This window comes from Neomonachus schauinslandi, chromosome 12, assembly GCF_002201575.2.
Source record: "Neomonachus schauinslandi chromosome 12, ASM220157v2, whole genome shotgun sequence".
NCBI classification, from domain to species: domain Eukaryota; kingdom Metazoa; phylum Chordata; class Mammalia; order Carnivora; family Phocidae; genus Neomonachus; species Neomonachus schauinslandi.
In genome coordinates, this window is record NC_058414.1 from 91,868,678 (window position 1) to 91,895,236 (window position 26,559).

At 44.5% G+C, this 26,559-nt stretch overlaps 1 protein-coding gene across 1 annotated transcript in view; it reads right to left on the reverse strand.

The window, feature by feature from the left end:
• The window catches only part of PARP12 (poly(ADP-ribose) polymerase family member 12), a 38,076-nt gene that overhangs the window by 10,857 nt on the left and 660 nt on the right, over window positions 1-26,559 (reverse strand). Inside the window, exons 2-8 of the mRNA XM_021692926.2 lie at window positions 23,098-23,233; window positions 20,088-20,388; window positions 18,353-18,454; window positions 12,071-12,194; window positions 7,534-7,729; window positions 3,645-3,786; window positions 761-857 (exon numbers count right to left, since the gene is read on the reverse strand). Of these exons, the coding sequence (XP_021548601.1) occupies window positions 761-857; window positions 3,645-3,786; window positions 7,534-7,729; window positions 12,071-12,194; window positions 18,353-18,454; window positions 20,088-20,388; window positions 23,098-23,233 (1,098 nt within the window). The remainder of the gene's footprint in view (window positions 1-760; window positions 858-3,644; window positions 3,787-7,533; window positions 7,730-12,070; window positions 12,195-18,352; window positions 18,455-20,087; window positions 20,389-23,097; window positions 23,234-26,559) is intronic.

A 26,559-nucleotide genomic window follows, 5' to 3' on the forward strand; every position in this document is an offset into this window, starting at 1 on the left:
GAAAGACAATTATATGATCTCACTGATATGTGGAATTTGAAACAAGGCAGAGGATCACAGGGGAGGAGAGGAAAAAAATGAAACAAGATGAAACCAGAGAGGGAGACAAACCATAAGGACTCTTAATCTCAGGAAACAAACTGAGGGTTGCTGGAGTGGAAGGGGGTGGGAGGGATGGGTGGCTGGGTGCTGGACACTGGGGAGGGTATGTGTTGTGGTGAGCACTGTGAATTGTGTAAGACTGATGAATCACAGACCTGTACCCCTGAAACAAATAATACATTATATGTTAATTTTAAAAATCTAATTATATGATTTTTTTTCCAGTGTCTTAGTTTTTTTTTTCCTTTATTTCATGTTGCATTTGGTTTGGCACCTTAATGCTTTAATTAGAAATTAATTAATCTACACCACAATTAGAATAATACTCTGACATCTTTCTCTCTATAAACCTGCATTATATTTATCATCTTATGATCCATGCTAATACTTCTCTCACTGAAATGTGCTAAGTGTACCCTGATTTTCCAGTTTCATGAATTCTCAGACCTTTTCTGGAACACTGATATTAACACCAGCACTATGGTATTAAGTTAAGGAAAGTACAAAGGTACTGGGGGGCGGGGCTGGGCACTTGGAGACAGAGCGCTGGCATACTCAGTGACATAAGCCAACAAACCCTCTTACTGCATTAGCCAGTCTGAGGAGGCTTTCTGTATGTGCAGCAGAGCACACCCCACCCGGTACACATGCCACCTACCAGGCTTGCTTCACCTTCACCTCCTGCGGGGACACGTATCTGGGTCTCCGGCAAACCTTTCTGACTGTGCCATAGACCAGGTTTTTCTGAACAAACACTGAAAAAAAAAAAAACACCAAAAGCATATACACACACAGGACAGCAATGTTTTATAAATACAAGCTAAATGGGTTGGAAACTAATCCAAATGTGTAAAGCCTAGAATCAGTCTGTTAAAAAAAACTAGGCAATTTTCACATTTCAAATATTCATAAAGAAAATAGGTATCCTTAGGAGACTGGGTTTAATGAACACATGAATGATGAGTAATTGACGTATCAATTATACATGAGTACTTTTAAATTGTTCCTTCCAATCTTGTTTAAACTATTATTTTGCTTAGCAATTTTTCCCAACTTGGATATAAAAAAAGCTTCAGCCCAGCCTGAGACCAAATTACCACATCTTGAGCCAGTGGGATTTAGAATTAGTATAATAATTTTACTCTTATGGCTTTTTAAAATTTGACTAAACCGACCCCACAGCAGTATTTCCCAACCTTTTTAAACCTGTACCATCTTTAATAAACAAAATTCTTGCCCCATGCCCACCCCCAAGATCCTCAGGTTCATCCTAAGGGTTGAGGAGACACTGACCCCGAGATGAAAAATCACAAATACCTATGAGCTCAATTACATGTCCCTAGCCACCAGGAAAACCCTGTCACGTCTTACTTTCTGCACTTAGAGTACAAAACCAGTTTTTTTTTTTTCACTTAAAAAACATTTTAATATTAACTTGTAGGTTTCTGTAACTTACGTTACTGCATTTGAGCATATACTGTGTGATCACCGAGGTGTGTGTCCCTCATGCTGTCGCCCAGGTGGTCATCAAGATCGGCACTCCCAGGGGTCCTTCACATTCTAATCAGGAGCCCATGCACCAGACATGGCTACCACAAGCCCTACTGTTGTCCACCACTCAAATCCCATCAATGATTAGCACACTTACATGGGTTTTTATTGGCCTGTTGACTGACATCATGATAAATCTCAAATGGGGTTTCACTGGTAAAACTACTTAAGACATGCAGACTGGCTAAATATAAGTGAGACCCACTCCCTACCCTTCCACAGACAGGAAAAGGTGAGACTTTCCCCCTAATTTACCCTCAGCAGGGATACACTAGGCTATGTCCCTAAACAAGCGTGACCTTAGGGATTCTACCCTTCTGATGCCAGCTAACAGATGTCGGAGTTCTGCCTCTGGAATCTTGGCACTGACAGTGGCCTTGAGTGATGCTTGGGACAAGAGTCCCTAAAATGACAGCACTGAGTCTTCCTCAATCCTACAGAACCAATCATTTGACCTGCTGTGTGCATTTCTTAACTGTACTTGTTTCCTAATAATATTTAGTTCATAAATGTGTCTGGCAGATTTGGGTCTGAGACGTGCTTTCGCTACACCTTTCAGTGAGATGGGAACCTAGCTCACCTCAAACTACTTCTATAGCTGCTGGGATCCACCACCAACAAAAAGAACTGAGTGAGTCTGGGTCAGGTGGGGTGAACACACTTTTTCCTGCAGTTTGCAGAAAACTGTATGCATGTGCTTTTTCCCCACCCTTATCCTGATTCTCTGTTATGTCCCCTGGGGATGCAGCCTAGGTTGAGAATGATAAAGGCTGCATCTGACATTTCTGGTTTTGATATTTTCTAGATATTTAAAAGGAGTATTTCAACCAGTTGCCAGCCATAGTCCGATCAGTGCTTAGACTCGATCCTCGCGTAGCTTGCCATCCCCTTTTGTGCATTTTTATCTATCAGACTACGGACTGCAAACCACCTGACCTGCGGCTGGTGTTCTCCAGCAGATGCCGAAAGCCGGTAAGCAGTTGTCCCTGCAGAGCAGAACACGCTTTTACGTTCTCTCGAAGGGCACACTGAGGGGGGCAGCGATCCTACCTTCAGCAAGATGATAAGCACTACAAAACCACAGCAGGGCAGGTCAAGTGGTTTTAGGATAACTCACCACATATACTTTGCTGCCCTCCACACAGAAGAAGGTCCACAAAAATAGAGAAAACAGCAAACCGCATTTACAGGAAGGCCCAGTGAATTCCCTCAAAAGGTGCTGAACGTTCAGAAGGATTCAGAGTTTAAAAGGTAAGGCAACACTGAGTTAAACAGAGCTGAACTGATAAATCCATAAGGAAACGGCTTAAGAGAAGCCACAAAAAAAAACTAAAACTTAAAAAAAAAAAAAATCCTCCAAAGTCAGTCACTAGATGAACTGGCCGAAGGGTATTCGGTCTGTTTCTATCTGTCTGCAAAGGCAACCACGACAAGTCACTGAAAGCTCAGTGTCAGGACAGCACAGGCACAGGATAATCTGCTTCCAGCAACTTTTAATCAAAGTGCGTGTCTAGCACGTGTTCCATCCGCAGCCCACCTAGGCCACAGGTGCCGACAGAGGACAACGTGGAGCTGTCACGCTGGGAGAACGAGGCAGAGCGCAGAGCGGAACAGCTAGGACATCAGTCAGGGACCGAGGTTAACCCTGGGACCAGAGGGACTTGTCCGTGGCCTACAAGACCAGCACCACAGCACACACGCGGACCGGCCTGTTCCTTCACACTTCGGGCTCCTGTCCTCCCTCAGGCTCCTCTCCCTTCACCTCCCCCTCCCGGGGCAGCTTCTCCTCCACCCCCCTGGGCTGCCATCATTGGTTATAGGTCTGTCTCCCCTTCCAGGTGGACAGCATTTCAGGAACAAGGACCACCTCCCCTTCCGTTTCTTTCCTGGGCCCCAGTGTGTACATGGACCTTCTCCAGGGCGAAGGCAGAAAACGCAGAGCCAACAGATGGCCAAGCCCTGCTGGGTGAGGGCAGCAGGTCAGGACGTACCTTTGAAGTCTAACTCGTATCTGTGCTTTCCAGCCTGGAACTTCAGGATGGCTGCCTGGGCGTCAGAGCCCGGTGCACAGTATGCCAGGTAGGCCTTCTCCAAATCGCTGCTGCTGACAGTGGTCACGGGGTGCTCCATGCCCTACAGGGGAAAGCCAGAGACTTCGTGAAGGCAAGACCCTACAATGATGAAGAAAGCTGCTGGGTGCGATCCACACCACACTGCAGACATGCCCACGGTGGATATCCGTGTCATGGGGGAGGCAGGGGAGTGGGGAGAGAGGAGCCAGGGAGCAGGGGTGTGGCAGGAGAGGGAGGCACAGAATAGAAGCCAACACGAATGCCTCCTAAAAGCTGCCCAGGAAAATAGTAAACGCAGGTCCTACTAATCAGGATAAGCGTATGGCAGCAAAAGAAGGAGGAGCATTCAAATTACTCATAAGCACCATATGATCCTTCCAAAAGCTAACCAAAGCTCTGAAAGCTTTAGCAAATGTGACAACAATGGTTATGTCATAACCATTTGGTTATGGATGACATAACCATTCGAATAAAGGTGGGCACCCACACTGAATTCTCCAATCCTCTTGGAGGGATGACCTGAGCACGGCTGCCCCTTCTCTACCCATTCTTGTACCCACCACCCTTTAGAGCGTAGTCCTCCTCTGTCCTTTTCCTGGGCCCGTGGAGAGCTCTTCTATTTTTCAATTACCCATTTTGATCCACACCTTCTCTCCAATTACCTATAGGATATCTAAGATTTGGGGATGACTGAGTTTGAATTCTGGCTCCTCTATAACTGCGACAAGTTATTTTAACCTCTCTAAACCTCAAATGATCTCAACAGAACAGTAACAGGAACAGTAACAAACTTAAATCATACTCCATCATGATCCAAGAGTGCCATCCCATCCTTAAAGGGCTGGGACAATCATTAAAACAAGGCACGCAGAGCACTTAGGACAGTGCCTGGAACAAAATGCAAAGGTGCCACAGAAATATCAGGCGGGTACTAGATATACCAGCCTGAAGTTCGAAGAGGAATCTGGTCTGGAGACAGAGGTGTAGAGATCACTTAAGGTGGCCACTAACATCAGAAGAATGGGGTCCTGGGCTGGACTCTGGACACCGCAACAGTCATGAAGGAGAGCGGAAAGAAGCAGCCCATGAAGGAGACAGAAGGAGCAAGACAGCCAGGAGAGTGAGGAGGGACTGAGCGAAGTCTGGAAATGCCGCAAGATTTGGCACCTGGGCCCTTGACCCTTTGCCAGCGTCTATAGCACAGCAAGGGTTATGCCCGGCAGGGTCCCACCTCCTATGGGCACTCCATGAAAAGTGACAAGTAACAGGAACAGAAGTCAGATCCTGGCAAGTAGAGGAATAAACAGGGGTCTTTCCTTTCCAGTAGAGATGGATGGGTTGTTCAGGTACAAAAGGGTGAGGGCAATTGTAGAGGTTTTAGATCAAGGCAAAGATCACAGGAAAGGGGAAAAAAAAAAAAATGCCAAATATCAACTGACATGAGAAGCCTGTTGAGAATGATCCAAAGAGGATACAGGTCAGGGTAAGGCATCCTGGAGCCCAACACCTCAGGGAGGTCAAGGTTAACACAGGAAAATTCAGTGGGCCAAGAACAGTAATACCTTTATACCCAAGCTTAGGCTATGAATTGAATTGTGCCACGCCCATCACCAAAAAAGATATAAGCTGAAGTCTTAACTCTAGTGCCTCAAAACTTGACCTCACTGCAGGTGTAATTAGTTAAGATGAGAACATATTGGAGTAGGATGGGCTCCTAACCCACATAACCTATGTCCTTGTAGGAGAACAGCCATGCCATGTGCAAACGGACACAGGGAGAAGGCCACTTGATGACAAGGCAGAGACTGGACCGAAGCACCCACAAGCCAGGGAAGCCACCAGAAGCTAGGAAGAAGCAAGTATGATTCCTAACAGGTTTCAAAGGGAACATGGCCCTGCTGACACCTTGATTTCCAGTATCTAGCTGTGAGACAATGAATCACTGTTGTTCCAAGCCACCCAGTTTGTGGTACTTTGTTATGGCTGCCTCAGGAAATTAATATAGGGTGGAGGCAATTGTGGACCTGAAATTGGGCTGTACATCCTGAGTTCAGGCAGAAAAGAACCTAGCTTCCCTGAATCAAAAGAAAATGATCCTCAACTGGCAATTAGCAGAAAACTAAGAAAGAAATCCAAATATGGGGTGACACCAGAAGTGTGTGAGGGAAAGGAAAAGCTAGAATGGACAGGCCACCCTATGAGAGGATCCAGCTGATGGTACCAAATGAGACCACACAACCAAAAGTCACTGAGTCCACCCATGTGCATCTGTACCCCAGCATCATGTGATGCATCCAGGTCATTCCCAGAGATTCTCACTGTTCTAAAAGAGGTTATATACGGACTATACTTCAAGAAAGAAGTAGCAGCATAGAAAGGAAAAAGGGAAAGCCCTAAGTATGGGTTGTTTGGAGGAGAAAGGCCCCCACTTCCTAAAGTCGTGACAATCCAGTTTGCAAAGTCACCCAGGGAAACACTTTTGCATAGGTGTCCCTAGGGTCTCATGCCATCCCACTCAGCTCCCCAAGAAGGGGGACAAATCACAAAACGAAATGTGAGACGTTGTCACATTTGCTAAGTGCTTCTCACCTGCCATGGGTTCCTCCATGATGTCACCAGGTAAGCTAAGCTCCATTCACAGAGCATAACCAGCCCCGCATTCTCTCCTGCTCCTCCATGCCAGGCACGACCTCTCCCCTCCTGCTCCTGACCAAACCAAGAGCAATGCCGGGGAGCCTCCTTGAACAAATCCACATGGCAAGGAAGCCGGAAGAAACCCCAGGATGCTCAAGAGGGGGAGATGGGTGGGAAAGAGGGCAGACGGAACAGCCACCAAGGAAAGGAAGGCACTGGAGGATATAGAGGGGAAGCAGATGAGGGCTCAAGTGAGGCCCCTACTGAGAGTGACCATGACCAACTATCTAGAGGGCAGCAAATACTCTGTCCTTCAGCCAGCCAATGTCTGTGCCCTGAGGACCTGCTAGGTACAGGCACTATCCTCCCCACGGGGGCACACCAGTGGCACAAGAAAGACCTAACTCCCTGCTCTCATGAACTCTCATTACAGTGTTCCCAGACAAGAAGACATTCCAGGTGCAGGCAAGAACAAGAATCTCAGGCTTTTATATAGCCTCTTACAACCTGGAAGAGTATACATGTCTATCAGACCACATATCCCAATATTCATTTTGGAAAGCTGTCCCTATAGACGTGGTGACCTCCCTATCCTTGTACCTCTACAGGTGACCAGGGGGCTCCCTCTAATCTGATCCAGCCATGAACATCTTCAAATAATTGACAGCAGCAATTAGATCCAGATTCCAAATCAATACCTGAAATAAATCCATTTTCTTACACTTGCCCACGTTCTATGAAGTTGCTGCTACAGAGAAGGCAGAAAGCCACCTTCAAAAAGCCTTAAAAGTTTATTGTGCAGCTACACAAACTCTCCTGCACACACAGGCACTTCCTCTGGAGCTACCTGTTCGACAGTAAGAGAGGCATCTTTCTTTGCCACTTAACAAAACCGATGAAGAAAAGTCATCTTACTATAATTTACAGTCACTCAGTTCTCATGAGGCCAACAGATACCTACACATTCAAAGACAGAACCTCATACAAAGGAACAATTCACTAGTTTTGCCCTTATTCCCCCAAAGCAAGTGAGTCATAGGGGGATCTGGGGATCTCTGGCTCTGTCAAGGACTCTCCAAGGACTGTCCAGAACAACCCTCATGCTCATGTCTGGAACAGCTCCTCCATCATGGACCCTTGGGGGAAAACCTTGCCCTCTTTCCATGACACTTACTTGTTTTCCATATTCCTGCCAAGAACCAAACTCGTCAGTCCAGTACCAAACCCAGTCGGTGGTGAGGATGAAGTGTGGAGGTTTAGTAACTGAGGAGGCTGTGGAGAGGCGGCGGGCTGGGGCAGCGCCAAACATCATGGAGTCAAAGTCTAGACAATCGAAGTGAAAGTTGCTGGCTGACTCAGCACACAAGATCCTGCAAAAGAACGTGAGAGGTAAACCCGAAATCTCCACCAGCCAAGTGAACACTCAGATTCCACCTGTGGTCTTCTAGAGGCTCAAACGGTAGATGTGAACATAAATGTGACACATATCTTAAGGGGAAAAAAGGTTCCACGTGGGAGGAGGGGAGGAGAGTTGGTTCTTATAAAAAATAATAATACTAATAATAAAATTAAAATTCTCTGAAAATAAAACTCATCTCTGCATGACTGATCAAGAAAAAAAGAATATTAGAAACACAGAAGGTAAAAAATTAAAAATGCCATAGATACTAAAAGGGATATTATAAGCAACTTTATGACCATTAGTTTGACAATAAGTAAAATAAACAAACTCCTGAAAAAAATCAAAAATTTACCAAAACTGACTCAAGAAAAATAGAAAACCTGACTGATCCTCTAACAATTTTAAGACACTGGTCAGTGGTTTAAAATCTTCCCATAAATTAAATATTGCACCTAGATATTCTTATAGACACATGCTTAATCATTCAGGAAAAAATAATTCTAACTTTACATAATTTTTTTCAGAGAACAGAAAAAGAAACCATCCCAATCCCATCCTTATGAGGTTAGATACTTCTTAATATAAAAACCAGGTCAAGATAATATGAAAAAATTATAGACCAATCTCACTCAAACATGGATGCAAAAATCTTAAATTAACTACTGGCCATCCAAATTCAGCAGAGAGAGAGAGAGAGAGAGAGAGAGAGTGTGTGTGTGTGTGTGTGTGTGTGTGTGTGTGTGTGAGAGAGAGAGAGAGAGAGAGAGAGAGAGAGAGAGAGAGAGAGAGAATTGCATTAACTATGACTTAAGCCTAGAAATGTGGTGGACTTATCAACAGAAAATTAATGTCATTAACTGCATTAACAAGTAAAGGAGAACAAAACATGGGCTCTTAATACAGAAAAAGCTCTCAATAAAATTCAATTTTTATACACAATTGAAAAAAAAAAAACCTCCCAGAATACTAGGAATAAAATTAGGATTTGTTAGCAAGGCCAAAGGTTCCAAACATTCACTCATGCTTCAGGTGAAACATTTAATAATTACTCCTTTTAAAATCAAGGGAAAAAATAAGAAAAAATAATATTCCAGCTGTCACCACTTACATTCAGCATGGCACAGGAGGTCCTAGCCACTACAGTAAAGCAATAAAAAGAACATGCATAAGAATAAAAAAGAAAGAAATTAAAATGCTATTCACAGGGGCGCCTGGGTGGCTCAGTCGGTTAAGCCTCTGCCTTCAGCTCAGGTCATGATTCCAGGGTCCTGGGATCAAGGCCCGCATCGGACTCATTATTCAGTGGGGAGTCTGCTTCTCCCTCTCCCCCTCCCTCACCCTATGCCCCCCACTTGTGCTCACTCTCGCACTCTCAAATAAGTAAAATCTTTTAAAAAGTGCTATTCACAGAAATTAATTTCTAGGTAGACATGAAGAGTAACATAGACAACTCTGAATTATAGTTAATTCAAATTATCAGTAGAGTCTTCTGAGTTAAAATATTTTAGTAAAGTTGCAAGATACAACAGTTGACAAAAGTTTTGTCATTTCTGTGCATCAGCAGAGAGAAACATAAAATTTTTTTACTGGGGATGCAATGTACAACATGATGACTATAGTTAGCAATGTTTTATGGCATATTTAAAAGTTGCTAAAAGAATAAATCCTAAAAGCTCTCATCATATCATAAGGAAAAAATTGTTTTTGTAACTGTATGGAGTGAGGGAGGTTAACTAAACTTATCGTGGTGGTCGTTATGCAATATATACATCTATCAAGTCATCATGCTGCACACCTTACACTTCTACACTGCTGTAGGTCAATTCTAGCTCAATACACCAGGAAAAAAAGTAATTCTCTAACAAAAGATATCCAAGACGTTAATGGAGAAATTACAGAACTACTGAAAGGTATTTTAAAAGATTTAAATAAATCAGATACTATCATGTAAATCAAGAGAAAATCTCAGCATCATTATGATGTCAATTCTTCTAGGACTGTCAATTTCAATTTCAAAATTGAGTGCAATTTCACTTTCAAAAATCACAACAGGATAAACCAGTGAGATTTAGAAATTTCTAAAGAGGAGCAAAAGACCAAGAGCCTGGGCAGTTCAAAGACAGATAAGATGGGAGATTGCCTTACCAGATGCCAACACGTCCTCTAAAGCTCCACTAGGTAAGACTGTGGCACAGAGACAGACAGACCAACGGAAGAGAAGAGGCCAGAAACAGACTTGGGTGTATTTGCTAATTCCGCACCTGCCACAGGTAGCACTGGAAATCCGTGGAGAAGAGACGGCTTACTTAAACAAGTGGTACTTGGCACATGAGTCTGAAAATAAGCTATAAAATGTGTTAACATTTTGCCAAATCTGGTTCAATTCTGATGGGTTTAAAAATAACTGCTGGCAATGGATGGTGGGGATGGCCGCCCAACAATGTGAATTTAATACCACTGCAGCGTACCCTTAAAGATGGTTAAGATGCCAAATTTATTTTATGTGTGTATTATTGCCACAATTTTAAATTTTTTTAATTAAATATGTTTTTAAAAAGCAGTTTTGGCAAAACTGGTTAATTCATCTGTGTAAGAATGAAAGTGGACTCATATTTCACCAGTGAAAGTAAAACATTGAGACAGTCCTTAAAACATTGAGACTTTTTAAAGAAAATTTAGAAAGATTTTCTTATGGTCTTGGGATAAGGAAGGACTTCTTAGGACTCAAAAAGTACAAAACCATAAAGGAAAAAGATGAATAAGTACTTCTCTATATTAAAATATACCATAAGCTGACAGGAAGAGTTTATTTTCAATGCACATTTAATATCCAGAAATTTAAAGAATTCCTAAAACTAACTAAACACACAACCTTCCCCTTCAACAAAACAAGCAAACTACAAGGACAGACACTTCAGAGGAAGCACAAATGGCCCATAAACATGTGAAGAGATACTTTACCTCGTTAGGACCCAGAGATATGCAAGCGGAGGCACCAGGCTGGGAAAAGTTCAGATGGCAAACAATACCAAACATTAGGGAGACGGTCACCACAGACTGTGAATGGGGGTGGAAAGCGGCGCCATCACTTCAGAAAAAAATTTAGCATCACCTGGCAGAGCTGAAGGTGGACCCAGCCCACCCCCACCCCCCCCCAGTTTCATCCCCGAACATCTGCCCCACAGAAGCCCTCGCGCATGTGCACCAGAAGACAAGCACAACGTGGCTCAGTCTTGAGAACAGAGCACTGAGAGAAAGGCACTAGACATGGTGGAAGAGAGGGTAAGGCTCCATTTAGATGGGGTTCAAGAGCAGGCGAGACTAATCTGTGGTGACAGATGCTGGAACAATGGTGGCCCATGGGTGGGCACGGATGCAAAGGGGACAGGAGAGGACTTTCTGGGGTGATGAAAATGATCTCTATTTGGATAAGAGTGTCCCGCTACATGAGCACATGCATTTGTCAAGACTCAGTGAACTATACAATTACTATCTGTGCACTTTCCTCAGAAAAAGAGAGAGGGGGGAATATGTGAGCCAATTCATCTTCCAAATGGGAACAATTTGTTTCACATACTTTACCAGAAGCCATTTGTGCATAACTGCACTCTAAGCACAAATTTATTTTTCCCCACTTAAAAAGTAGGCTTAAATTCTCTTCTTGGCAACATATTTTAGCAAGTTCAATCCACAATATGAGGAGTATTTGAAAATAAGCCTCCCCGGGACTTGCCAATTCACTCTGAATTGACTAAGTGAAAATAGTGAGACACACTTAGAAAAATTAAAAAGTTAAAAGCCGAACAATAAACAGTAGTTCAGCTGCAGGACTTTACACGAAATGGCTAAAATTTCACAAATGAATGCCTCTCGCTTTTCTGCAGTAATCAATGTGGATATAGGTATATGATCAATCCCAGCAGCAAATGATTCAAAACTTACTTGGTACCACCATCTCCTTTCCCCAAAGCTCCTCCCTAAAGGAGAGAAAGGTGGAAAAACAGAGGCACCAAACTGCAGTATGAACATTAACTTCCAGTTTCCAGCCCAGAACTGTCACCTCTGGACCAGGCTGGGGGAGGGGTGGTGTGTGTGTGTGTGTGTGATCAAACCTCAACTCTAGGCCGGGGGAGGGGTGGTGTGTGTGTGTGTGTGTGTGTTCAAACCTCAACTCTAGGCTGGGGGAGGGGTGGTGTGTGTGTGTGTGTGTGTGTGTGTGTGATCAAACCTCAACTCTGCTGTGTCTAAACTCCCCACACTGCACACAAAAGCCCAGGCACACAGCAGACCCAAGTGACATATTTCATACCTGTCTTTTCTGGGATTGCTATATGCCTCTTCAATAAGCTCCATCTTGTCCAAATCCTTCCACTTGCCTCTGTCCAAGAACTGCCATCGATACGGCAAATGGAAGTGAACTTTATTGCACTTATCTAAAATAAGAATATAAAGAAGTTAAGACATCTTGGCAAGACACAGCATGACCTAGTGCCGTGGTTCTCAACGGATGTGGTGCTGCCCACTGACCTAGGAACACTTCGGAGATCTGTGGGGGAGTCATTTTTAGTGCAGTCATACCTGAGCATCTAAATATTGAAATACTGTGTTTTATTATACACACTTCCCTTTTATGCCTCCCCTTTCAACAGGACATTATGTCAATTTTTAAAAACACATATGTTGGTAGGTTACATCATGTATGAATTGCATCTCACCAGTAAAGAAGCTGATAGTGAGAAGGCCAATCAGACTGCAGGAGGCAGTCTGATGACCCATTATCACTATACATGTAGCATGTGGACAAGAAGCGGTCACACCAAAAATGGAGCCAGATTCATCTCTACTAGAAATCCATCCGAACCCTGACACATCTGACCACAGGTAAGTCAGCAGTGTGGCTCCAGCCCACTTTGATCTTCTGGCTGCTAACATACCCCCTCAACACACCTCCATATCCCTGAAGGTGTTTATACATAATGCCCTACCCCTGCCAAAATACACAGAATGGCCCAGCTCTACAGTTCCCAGCCAGCCAGTCCCCCTACATCTTCCCTGTGCTCCCTGGGACCTCTGTCTCTCCTAGCACATCCTGCCTGTCTCATCTGGAATGCACCCAACACTTTCTCTCTCTACCTTTCATTATCCTATACGAGGTTCTGGTACATCCCCAGAGAGGAAAGGCAGACTGGAAAGAAAAGCAGCAGGAAGCTCTTTGTACTCTGATATGGACCTACCTCCAAGGTATATGCTATTAGGTAGAAAGATACATGACAAGGTGCAGAATGCCTCTATTTGGGTAAAAAATAGAAAAGAAAAATTAGAGATACTCTGACTGAATACATAGATACACACATATTATTCCTTGCCGAGGGGAATTGGGTCACCAAAGTTACAAGGAGAGATTTCTGTTGTTTTCTATGTCTTCGGAATTCTGAACCACAAGAATATATTCCAAAAAACTAAATGTCTAGTTAAGTGGAAAAAGGTAAATAATAGTGTGCGTAGTGCACTGATGTGAGAAGGAAACCGACGGGACATACATACTTGGGCATGTATAAAATCTTTATGGAAGGATAGTCAAGGAACTGGTTAACAATGATTGTTTCTGGAGGGAATCTGGGTGCCAGAAAAAAGAGGTATGAAGGAAACACTTCTTACTGGCTGTCCTTTGTGCATCTTTAATTCATCTTTCAAAATAATGACAATGAAGCATGGCTAATTTGACATTTGAAAAAAATTAAAATTTTCTAAAATTCTATGTAGGGGCACCTGAGTGGCTCAGTCAGTTAAGCGTCTGACTCTTGATTTCAGCTCAAGTCATGATCTCAGGGTCATGGGATCGAGCCCACTTGGGCTCCGTGCTCAATGGGGAGTCTGCTTGAAAGATTCTCTCCCTCTGCCCCTCCCCTCACGTTTGCACATGCACCTCGCTCTCTAAAATAAATAAATCTTTAAAAATAAATAAATAAAATAATAATAAAATTGTACGCAGCCTTTCAGGCACTCTCAATGCCACTTCTTCCCCACAGACTCTACAAAAGTTACCTTGGTTGGGGAGGACCATGGAGGAAGGTGAGCAGGCTGCCTGGGGTTGTCAAAGCCCAGGCCTGAGGCCAGGCAGGCAGGGCAGACAAGAACACCCAGCCAAGAAGACTCAGAGAATAAGAGAGACCCTAAACGAGGCAATTCCCAAGTTCACCAAGGCTGGGTTCAGCCACTCTGGCCACTCAGGACATCCTGACTTGTCCTGAGTTACAGCATGGAGGGCCTACACCAAGCCAGGAGACCTCTTGGACTCTCTACCAGGGGTATGTACAATAGGATGATGATGAAGGGCCCAACCTGGATAGATAAGGCCACAGAGGTCATAACCAAATAAGATTTCTTGTTCCCTCCCTGAAGGGCACTAAGAAAATGATCAGGGTTAATAATCAGTGTTCAGTAACTGCACCTATAGACCCCGGCTCAGGTGAGTCCCGGACAGCCTCAAGAAAGACTCTCCCCTTCAGAAGGCCCCCTTCAGGGAAAGCACATCACCCACTGCTCTCCAGGCTGACACTTCCTTGGGAAGGACACAGGGTCCTGGGGCCTCCAGTTCTTATTGTGAGCTCAATGTGGAGCCCACATCACTCACAAGCCAGAAGGTGCCCAAGAAAAGAGGGTGCCATACAGGCCAACATAGCCATGGTGGCAAGTGAGAGCAGAGTCCCAGCTAATGAGATCCCTTCTCTCCCTGGTCCTCTTGTCCCCTTTCTCAACTTCTTCTCCCTCCTTTTCATATTCCCTGCTTTGTTGTGGCATTCTAGAGTCTAGGCTTTCTGGAAGGTGAGTTGCACAAAACAAATTAATTTGGGAAACAAAGTACCACATCCACATACCCTTCCTCCCTACATCACTTGAAAGGACAGGCTGGAGAGAAGAACAAATCCAAAAATGCTGGAAAACAATAAATAGTGCCATCAAAAGACCAGCATCATTGAAGAATTCCTAAAATATGAAGCACACAGAATCAAACTGACAGAGTTAAAGAGAGAAAAACACACGTAAAATATGCAGAAGAGAGCTGCTATGGAAGTGGGAAGTATTGGGGGGGGGGTGTCCTTAACAAACTCAGAGTTATATGTAACAAAAAGCAAGAAAGACCCCAGGCCAGTCACAATGAGAGTAACTGGGACCCACCCACTTGAGCAGGCAGTCTCTCGGCACCCTGCTTGTGCCCAGCAACCTTGTTCTTTGCCCCAATGAACATGTGAGTGTGGACAGAAGTGCTGGAGAGAAAGAGAAGCCATCAAAGCCCACACCCCATGGGCGCCTGGGTGGCTCAGTTGGTTAAGCGACTGCCTTCGGCTCAGGTCATGATCCCAGGGTCCTGGGATCGAGTCCCACATCGGGCTCCCAGCTCAGCGGGGAGCCTGCTTCTCCCTCTGACCCTCTCCCTCTCATGCTGTTTCTCTGTCTCTCTTTCTCTCAAATAAATAAATAAAATCTTTAAAAAAAAAAGCCCACACCCCACTCCAAGGATACAGGCCAGCAGCCCACGCCACCGAGCAAAACATGCTGTCTCTTCCCCACTAAGCCTGGATCAGAATCCGCATCACCAGCAGACCCCACAATTCTCAAGGATGTCTCCAAGGATGTCTCCAAGAGTAACCCAACACGTGAGGAAAAATAACACAGACGAGAAGCTAACTCACATAGAAGAATCAATACCTAAGGAATAATTAGAGTAAACAGATAAAGAACAACAGCTAGACCTAAACGTGAAAGTGAAACCTATAAAATTTCTAGAAAAAAAACAACATAGAGCCATTTTCGGGGGCTTGGAACAGGCAAAGATTTTTAGGACACAAGAAACAAACTATAAAAAAAAAAAGATACTAAAATAGTCATCGATATTGTAACTTTTATTCTTCAAAAGACAATAAAGAAAATGAACATGAAAGACACAGACTGGGAGAATATATTTTCAATACCTCTGACAATGACTTGTATAAACAATACTCAAAACTCTCACAACTCAATAATGAGAGATCAAACAATCCAATTAGAAAATGGGCAAAACAGTCACAAAACACCACATATTGTAGGATTCCATTTACATGAAACACCCAAGCAAACCCATAGAGAGAGGATATAAACCTGTAGTTGCCAGGAGCTGGGGGGGGGGGGGGGAATGCAGAGGCTGTTAATGGGCACAGCACCTCTTTGGGGCTCATGAGATGACCTAATATTGACTTTATGATAGCTGCACAATTCCATAACTATGCTAAAAAACATTAAATGGGTGAATTGCATGTGAATTATACTTAATACCTCAATCAAGCAGTCATATAAAAAAAATTAGCAAAATATTTAACCAGATACTTCACAGAAGACATACAAATGGCCAGTTAGTACATGAAAATAAACATGAAATATCATTATCATCAGGGAAATGTAAATTAAAACCACAATGAGATATCATTACTCATTAATTACAATGGCTAAAGTTTAAAAGAGTGACAATACCAAGTGTTAACAAGAACACAGAGCAACGAACTCCCCTACATTGCTGGTGGGAAGGTATACCCACTTTGGAAGACAGTGGCAGTTTCTTACAAAGTTAAACACATACTTACATGTTCCAGTAATTCCATATCTAGGCCTTCACTCAAGAGAAGTGAAAACAGAGATCCGCATGAAAACTTGTACGTATTCATAAAAGATTTATAAAAGCCAAAAACTTGAAACCCCTCAAATGTTCATCAAACATATGAATGGATAAACAAATCGTAGTCAATCCATGCAACAGAATACTACTCAGCAATAAAAAAGAATAAACTACTTATTTGCCAGAGTGGACAAATCACACAAACATGCTAAGTGAGCGAAGACAGAGACAGAAGAATACATGCTGTATGATTCCATTTATATGAAATTCTAGAAAGGGCCAATCTACAGTGACAAAAGGTACATCAAGGGCTGCATGGGGTCAGGAAATTGGGGGGTGAGGATTAACTGTAATGGGACAAAGGGACACTTTTAGAATTAGGAAACTGTTCCAATCTCTAAATTGTTATTACCAGAACTCAGTGTACACTGAAAAAATTTAAATATTTAAAATTTTACTGTGTGGGGGCACCTGGGTGGCTCAGTCATTAAGCGTCTGCCTTCGGCTCAGGTCATGATCCCAGAGTCCTGGAATTGAGCCCCGCATCGGGCTCCCTGCTCTGCAGGAAGCCTGCTTCTCCCTCTCCCACTCCCCCTGCTTGTGTTCCCTCTCTCGCTGTGTCTCTCTCTGTCAAATAAATAAATAAAATCTTTTTTAAAAAATAAAATTTTACTGTGTGTAAATTATAGCTCAATAATGTTGATTTTAAAAACATACATGTAGGGGCACCTGGGTGGCTCAGTCAGTTAAGCGTCTGCTTTCGGCTCAGGTCATGATCCCAGCGTCCTGGGATGGAGCCCTCCATCGGGCTCCATGCTCAGCAAGGAGCCTGCTTCTCCCTCTCCCTCTGCCTGCCTGTCTGCCTACTTGTGATCTCTCTCTGTCAAATAAATAAATTCTTAAAAAAAAAAAAAAACAACATACATGTATATATGACACACATATATGCTTGAGCTAGCATTCCAGCTTCCAGGAACCGAGGTATGGAAATACACATGCGTACTCAGATGCTCAGTGGAATATCACTCTAACTGGATACTACAGTTGCTTTTAAAAATAAGGTGGACTTACACATACTAAGGTGGAAAAAAATTCCCAAGACACAATGTTAAGTAAAGAAAGCACGTTCAGGAGTACCTATCACATGTACCCATCTGTTGAAAAATATGCAAAACAAGCATCATGACCACACAGCACGTGTTTACCTTTGGGGAAGGCTGAAGGAGGGCTTCAGACTTTACTCTGTATTATTGGACTCTTTTACAAAGTGAAAGTAGTCCTGAATTGCTTGGGTGGCTTTTAAAGACTGAAAACGAAACAAGAAGTTTGGTGGTTGTTTTTTTAAGAGTCACCAAATTTGAGAAGGAAGCTTTCTTCAGTCAAAGCCCAGGACAAGAAGAAGAAGAAAACAAAGGTTTAGTGAAAATACAGATACACATGTACACACAAGAATTGCTACTTCTGATAAAAGAGGGACCATGGAGAGAAACCCCTAACTTAAGTTCTTGTTCCCCAAGAGCACACAGGGGCATCTCCTCCTCGGGGAGGGCTTTCTGGGTTTCTGAGGCATTTCTAAGTCTACAACTACCCTTTAGGAGGGACACTCATATTTGTTCCCACTAGACTGTTCCCACTATCTGTGCAGGTCTGTGACCTCATGCAAAGCGATCAAGGGTCAACAACACTTGACACTTGCTGCATGAATCCGGTATGTTCCCAAAAACTCACCTATAGTCTGATTTCCAGAAATTAAATTCTTACCATCCTCAACTCCCCAACAAAATTGGTTGGCAGAAATGCCACCCCAGCTCACAATTAAGAAGGCCCTAACCCTCTCAGGATGGGGGAGAAGACCTTGAAGGGTAGCCTTAGGGCAGAACTCCTGAAATGAGAAGCAGCTGTCCCACCTGCAAGTCGATGAAGGAGCTTCCTCTGACTTACCTTGAAAGCTACAACTTTTTCGGATATGGTACAAGCAGATCTGATCACTCTCCTCTTGGTTAGCTGTGTTTGGGGACACAGAACCTGAACTATCTCTTCTTTCTACAAAGAAACACCACAAAGACGTATCAGCATCCATCAAAGCTTCTGATGTGGAGTCAGCATAGTTCAAGATACAAAGGAGAGAAAAGAGAATTCATTTCTCTGCAGAAGACAAAAGTGGGTGAGGGAATCCTACAAAATCCTATGATGTTCAGGATGAAATTACCCTCAGACATGTAAGTGGACCCTCTGCTTTTTAGGGAGGAGCCAGGGAGCCCAATACCACACGGCAGCTTTCCAAATCCAGGATGCCGTGGAGGGACCCTTTTTTCTCAGCTCTGGCTATGCTCCTAATCTTAAAATGAAACCTCCTGAAGTAACTTTAGGTTAATTATAAGAATTTTAATATAAAACAGGCACGGAGGTGATTTCAAAGTTTCTTTCTCCTAGTAGTGCTTTAATGAGACTTTACCTAACAATTACATTTACCACCACCCCCCCACCATACAAGCACATAAAACTCATCCGTAAACCTTCAGTATTCATTAACACCTGTTACTTTGTTATTCATTTCCCTTTTTGTTTTTATAGGCCCCTCAAGACACTCACAGGGTGGGACTCAAAACCCACACCTTTGGAGCCTTTGACGTCACCTCCCTTGCTCCCCAAGGGCAGGTAGCTTTCCCTCCCTTTCTAAGGCCATAATCCAATTGACACTCTTAAAGATATATTTAAAGCAAAACCTGTCTACCTCTAGCTTCCCACAATTGAAAGAAATTAACCCAAAATAACTGAAGAAAATGTAAAGAAAAAAACACATATGGCAAGGACAATTTTTAAATATAATAATCAGGTAAGATTAGAGTGTTAAGTTTGTTTGCTGGTAGTCCTAGCACTCACCTGATATTTTAGGAAGTGGTCTAATAAAAATCCTAGATAACCCCTATTAAAGGTCTATTAAAATCCTACAGCCAACAAATGGTTTGATTGTACATTCTGGGGGTGAGGGGGCGGGGGGAAGCCCTGTGTCCTAGTCTTCAATGTATAACCAGGGCCCAGGCCAGTGGCTAGCACGTGGCAAGCACACAAATTTGTTAACTGAAAGAACAGATAACCAGAATGGCCAGCCAACAGCTGATACTGTGAAATTCAAAGGACCCCAATGTGTCATAACTTCTCCAATGGACTACATTATTAATTTCCCACATAATAGGTAAAGAAATGCTTATTTAATAAGCAATCTCTGCTCAAAATTTCCCCCATCTGCCTGTCACTAAACCTGATATTCCTTAAAAAAAAAAAAAAAAAAAAAATCTAGACTCTTGATCATTCAACAAATGCCTGAGTGCCCATTGGGGGCCAGGCACTGTCTAGGTGCTGGAGAGGAGTAGTGAACTAAGCAAATTTACAGGGACTAAAAAATTCCCTTTATTCATGTCAAGAAGAGAGCTGAAATTAAAATAGGCTTCATTCACTGCAGATCAGACCTGTCGGGAATTCATTCATAGTCAACATGAATTGGCATTTGTCTAGAATATCTTGCTTGTTCACGGCTATGATTTCAACTCATCTTCATAACGCCCACTAGCTGGGAAGAAATCACCAACTGCACTTTACTAAAAGCAGCACAGACTAGCCCGAGGTCACACATTCCATTAATGTGAAATCCAAGCGTCCCAGTCCAGAGCCTTACCAGAAGTCCCCTGTGGGCCCGGGGTAGGAGGGTGCCCTCTGCTGGGGGTGGAGTTCTTATTCTTGATGTCATGAGCATTTCTGTAAATGGAAGGCAGCCTGCTCACCAGATCTGAGCTCATGCCCAACTTCTCCAGTTTTTCCAGATTCTCAGCATTAGAGATATCATGTGATCTCTTACAGCTAGTGCCAAACTTGCATTCGCCCTGTAAAAAATACTGGCAAATATGGAGTTTGATACACTGCTTTTGAAAGGAACAAGAGCCGTATGGTCCATCTCCTTTGTTATAATGAAGGCAGATCTGTTGACAGAAAAGGAAAAAACACCAGCTTAGGAGGCCTCACAGGACACCACCCTCCCTCCTGACCAGCGCACAGTCACAAGAGGTTCCTCTAAAGACGTAGCCAAAGCTGTGATTCTGTCATCCTCACAAGCCACAGAGCTATGAGAACATCCCCCACTCTAGATGGACGGCTGCTAATGTATGCCCTTGGATAAAATGGGAACTGGGTAGACAGAATGTACAGAATAAGCCCTTCCACTGGGAAAATCCAAAGAACTTCCAACTGATCAGAGCTGCTCCCTTCATAGGAAACATTTCAATGTAACTCACATAGCAGCATGCTAACAACCCTCATACTCCACCTACAACCTTCCCCCATTGACTCACCAACACTCTCTAAGCCAGGCCTCATCTCACCATCTTCCTTTTTCTGAAATTCAGGGTCAAAGAGGCTCTGAGTATTTAAAGCATCTTAGAGAAGGCCAAATACAGTCCTTTCATTTCTCAGGAGCAAATGGAAACTCAGAGAAGTTCACCAGCTTGCCCTAGGTCACACAGCTATCTACATTTGGCATGTACAACGTCTGTTGAATTGGGTTGTTGGTAAAGCTGGGACTTGAACTTGAACCAACTGCTCCTTCTCTACATTCCAAATTCCTGGAGATGAGAACAGGCCAGAGACCACCAAGGGCCTACCTATGCAATTCACAGGCATTACACTAAACAAGAGGTAGAAATGAAGCAGAGGGCTGCAGAACCCAGACTTAAATCAGTAGGAACTCTCCACTCTGGGGATGGAAGCCCCAAGGGAAAAGGCCCTAACATTGATTTTGCCACTTACAAGATGCCTGACCTTAGGCAGGCCATTCACTAGCTCTGAGTTACAGCTTTTTAATCCCTAAAATGGGAATAATGCCACCTACATCACTAGGCTATCATGAGGATTAAATGGGAAATACACAAAGTGGCTAATACAAATGTCTTGGAACATAGCAGGTGCTCCATTCATGGTGGTAGCCCCCGACTGCTCATCTGATAAGGTGACTAGCCTGAGAGCAGAAGGCCTGGCAGGAAAGCTGCACTGGGTCCGAATTTATGGTCACAACTCCCAGTTGCTGGCACTGTGTTCTGAAGCAACCTGCACACGCAAGTACACAAGAGGCTACACACTCCAGACTGGTCACTTTCTGATTCATTTTTCATACTGACAAGATGATCTCTCCAAAACATTAATGCCCACTCTCCAAACACAACCCCCAAACCCAACTCCTTCCCATGATACTGAAGGCTGCATGGATGAGTCTCCATTCACCCATTTCTCCTCCTTCCCTCTCCCATCCTAAATCCAAGTTGTGCTGACCTACATGCTGTCCCCTGACCATGCCAGTTCCATCCTCTCTGTGCCCGCTTCTTCCCAGACCTGCATCCTTCATGCATCCTTCAGCCTTCAGAGCATGCACCATCTACCCAGGACGCCTTCCCAGGCGCCCCAACTGTGCCCCAGAGACCAGAGTGCTGACTTCTACTGCAGCATCTACAACAGCGCCTTGCAATCACATGTTGACTTGTCTGTCTCACCCAGTAAATGTGCCTCCTGGAAGGGCAGAACAGGGTCTTTTCTCTCCTTCTCACCAGTGCCTAACCCATAGTGGATAGTCAATCAAGTTTAGCTGAATTAAATCAATACTAATTTTCAAAAGGCAAAAGGAAAAAGTTAATACCTATTATGTGCCCATCACTAAGCCATGTAGCGCCTTTCTCAAATGGGTGGTTTTAATTGAATAATATGGAAGCATTTTCATTAAAACAGGTCAATCTAATCTCTGTAGCCTTACCCCAGGAACAGTGCCAGAGCATCCCACAAACCTGCGCTGTCCACAGGACACACCACTCAGATCTGCTGCTGCCCTTGGGAGCCACCACCTTATTCACACAGAGACCATGCTCCCATAGGCTGCTGCCAGGCAACAATGAGCTACTTTAGCTCAGAACTTCCCGCTGGCCAGGCAGAAGCTCTCCTGAATTGTGCTACAGTCAGGGTCTCTTCCTACCCAGACCTCTTCCTTTCCCCAATCCTGCCACATCACTGCCCAGAGGCTCCCCACCTTCTGCTCCCTCTCCACTCCATCTCTTGCACTTTGATCCCATCTTGGTGCCTGCTTCTCAGAGGACCCAAACTAGTACATAGTCATTGCAGCGAGATTTGGGTAACATCTGAAATGCATTATGAGAATCCACATCAACAAAAGTTCAAAATTCCCTAAGTGCAACTGACTTAGTATAGAGAGCATCATCTGCCTGTCAGCATCTCTTAAAAAAGTTCCTCACAGACAGACCCCCTGGGTCTGGCAATAACACGTGGTTCCACGTCCTGCTAGATGGGGAGGAGCTGGCTGGAGTCTCTCATCCCCTCTTCCCTATGTAAGGAACATCTTGCTCCAGCCACCGGCCAAACAGACTCCCCCAACCTCAAAGAAGCCCGGCAAAGGAGGTGCCAGCCCAAACGCAATAGAAGGAAAGGAGGCTTCTAGACGGGCCAAGTTTGGCCCAAGGTCACAGGTATAAAAATCAGCAGAGCCACGAATGCAATCCAGGTCTCCTCCAAGCAGATCCCAGTGGTCACTATGGGGTCCTTGGCTTCTCTTCTGCTGTAATATTTCCTATCTTCCAACCTTCTGGCTTCTCCCCCATCACTTACACACATACACACCCCCTCCTGGAACTCACCTCTGGCAAAAGCCAGGGGTCATTCTGAAACAAAAGCTGGCAGAGCTCACTGTAGCTGAGGTGGTCAACACCATGAGTTCTCAGCACACTCAGGTTGTGATCTGTCGTCAAGCTGTGACTGTTTCTACAGTTCTTCCTGCAAAGAAGCAGAGCTGGTGTCACAGTTCAACTGCGCCTCCCCAAAATTCTTATGCTGGAGTTCTAACCCCCCAGTGACTGTATTTGGAGATAGATTATAAAGAGGTAATCATTGGGGTACCTGGGTGGCTCAGTTGGCTAAGTGTCTGCCTTCAGCTTAGGTCATTATCTCAGGGTCCTGGGATCGAGCCCCAAGTCAAGCTCCCTGCTCAGCAGGGAGTCTGCTTCTCCCTTTCCTCTGCCCTTCCCCCCTGCTTGTACACTCTCTCTCACATAAATAAAATCTTTTAAAAAGTTTTAAAAAAAGTCAAAAATATCAAGTTAGAAAGAGGTTGCTGGGGTAGAGGACCTAATCCAATCTGACTGAAGATTTTCTAAGAAGATGAAATAAAAACACAGGTTCACACAAGTAAGGACACAGGAAGAAGATACCATCTGCAAGCCAAGGAGAGAGGCCTCAGAAAGAAATCAATCCTGCCTTGATCTTAGACCTCCAGCCTTGAGAATTGTGAGAAGTTTCTATTTAAGCCCCCAGTCTGGGGTACTTTGCTATGGCTGCCTGAACAAACTCATACAACTTGTAAAATCAGTCTTTAAGATAATTTTCCAGGAACAGTTCTTGACATTGCTTAGCAGCACCAGAGAAAAATCAGCATGTTTATACAATGAAAAAACCATAATGCTTATTTACAAAGGAAGAGATAGTACCTTGCGAGTTCTAGGGACCAGGACAGCACCTCTTATCAGTGTCTGGTAAGAATGACAGGGCCATTCCCCAAGCAGTCACAGCATGCCAGTCAGTGGGCACTTAGCAGACACTTAAACAATGGCTGAATAAATGAGCGTGGACACCTATGGTTAAAGGTATGTGTACACCCACTCGTGCCTTGAGGCCCAGCCCTTTTCTCTGCTTCCCTCCTCTGTTCTTTCCATTAACAAGCCCCCGTTGAACATTCACTGTGAGTCAGGCACTGGCACCACGCCCTGATGATCCAAAGTCTTCAAATGATCACTCAGGTCACCAGGACCCGGAAGAGTTAGGCAAATATCATTTGCTTTACTCAGACACTGCCAAACCTCAAAGGTCATGCTTATTATAAGCATTTCAAAAGAAAGCCGAACCCCTGATTGACTCCCCCAAGCCAGCACCTTCCATAGGCTCCCCCATCTCAGTAAAAGACAACTTCCCTCTTCCACGGCACAGCCCAACAACCGTGGAGTCATGTGCACTCTTCCCCTTTTCTACTCTAGTGGAAGTGACAGATACGGAAAGGATTCTAAAATGGCTGGGCAAGTGCAAGGTCAGCCGTGCTCAGAATGTATCAGTGCAGACAGGAGGGGCACCTCCTGAGCCTGAGAGAAGTGGAGAAGCAATCAAGGGACAGTGCCTGGAAGGTGTCAAGCCTGGGCCAAATATTTAGGTTGAGGAACCAAACAAGGAGAGAAAAGAAAAACATTCTAGGCAAACTTGGTGCCACCAAGATTACGATGACGAGGATGGTGATAACAGCTGCTAAAACTTGTTGAGCATTTATCACAAACGAGGGATTACCTGAAGGTTTTATAAGTCATTCAGTCCTCAACAAGCCCATGAGGTGAGTTAGATATTATCCTCATTTTGCAGATGAGGGAACTGAGGCTTGAATATAAAGTCGCTTGCCCAAGATCATGGAGCTAGTAAGGAACAGAGCCAGGATTGAAACAAGGTAGGCTGGTCTTGGGATTGTGCTCTTAACCACCATGCTCACTGCCCCTAAGCACAGGACAGAAGTCAGGGACCTGGGACCCTTCCCAGCTGTCACCAATGAGCAAAAACAGGAGCCATGATCTGTTTCTGAAACAGCTGACGCTGTGGTTCAGGAAGACAAGCAGAGTAATAGGGAAAGCATCGAAACGGCAGCCAACCACACCCACTCTCCCTTATGTGACCCAAAAGCAGTCAGGGAAGGAAGGTTCAAGAAACCATCCTAGGTGAACCAGAAGGAAAATGGAACCGAGAAGAATGAAAAAGAAAGCTCAGAATCATCTAGGCCAGTAGGTATCAGACTTCCAGATTTCCAAGACAAACACAATCCAACTCCAAATTTTGGGAACTGGCTGGAGAACAGGGCTTCTGTCTTTATTTTACCAAACACCGACATTAACAAGATCCATCCGCTATCCCCATCATTCAATCCATCTATCCATCATTTATCATGTCCACATTCTTCTCCAGATGCTGCTCCTCATTCTCCCCTGAGGTGACACTTCTCCACCAGTTCCTGAAGGCCCAGTTTCCCTGAGGTTCCACCCTCAGCCTCCACCTCAGATCTGCCCTGCTCCTTGGGCTGCAGCGTTGGCATACACCAATCAATAACTCCCAAACCAGCACCTGGGACCCTGACCAAGCTCCCAGGCTTCAGACTTGGCTAGCTGTCCCTGGGCACACTTCTCCTGCTCTCTCAGCCAATAAGAAAGAAAAGGAAGAATCATCCTTCAGTCGATAATAAGAAAAAAAAAAAAAGTATGAGTCATCTCTCAGTCAACAGTAAGAAAACAGCCATCACCTCTCTCCCATCCTGTCACCACACTCACACCAACTTCCCGTCTCTCAAATTTCTCACAAACACATCCCTCCCTCTTAAGGTCTTAGCTGGGCCTTGGAATATTCTAATCAAGCTATTTCTGAGCAGCTGCCTGGGGGGGGGGGGAACCACATTTCCTACTCCCACCCCCTTGCATCTAGGCATGAGGGGGGTCATGAGACATCTCGTGGTCCAGGGGATGTGTGGAAAGATACCTACCATGTCCAGACCCGGCCATATAAAAACCTCCCACCAACCCTCCACCGCCCATCTCCACCTGCTCCCTGTAACCGGATACCCAGAATGGCCTTAAGAGCCACGCTTGAGGAGGCGGAGTCTAGGTCCGCCAACCTGGGTCCCTGAAGGACTGCATGGATCAAGACCCCGACCTCATGCTGACTAGTGGACCTGATGTGAGCAAGAAACAACATCTACTGTGTTAAGCCAGGGGGAAAAAAGAAAGAAAAGAGAGGGAGGAGAGAGAGGGAAAAAAGTCAAGAAAAAAGGAGCCAATTCTTCTACATAAATGGACTAGCTTCTGAACAGGAGCACGCATTTTCTTCCAAATGCTACAAAAGCCACTGCCAGCTTGTAAGCAAGTGAGCAAGAGTGGAGACAGGTTTTAAGATTCCTGGGCTGCCGGGCGGAGAAAGCCCTGGGCTGTGTGGCCCTCAGACTTCGCTCTGGACAGCGGGCCCTCGTGGAGCGCCAGAAGCCAGCCGCGGCCGCTTCTCTGGAGAGCCCCCCCCCCATCCCCGCC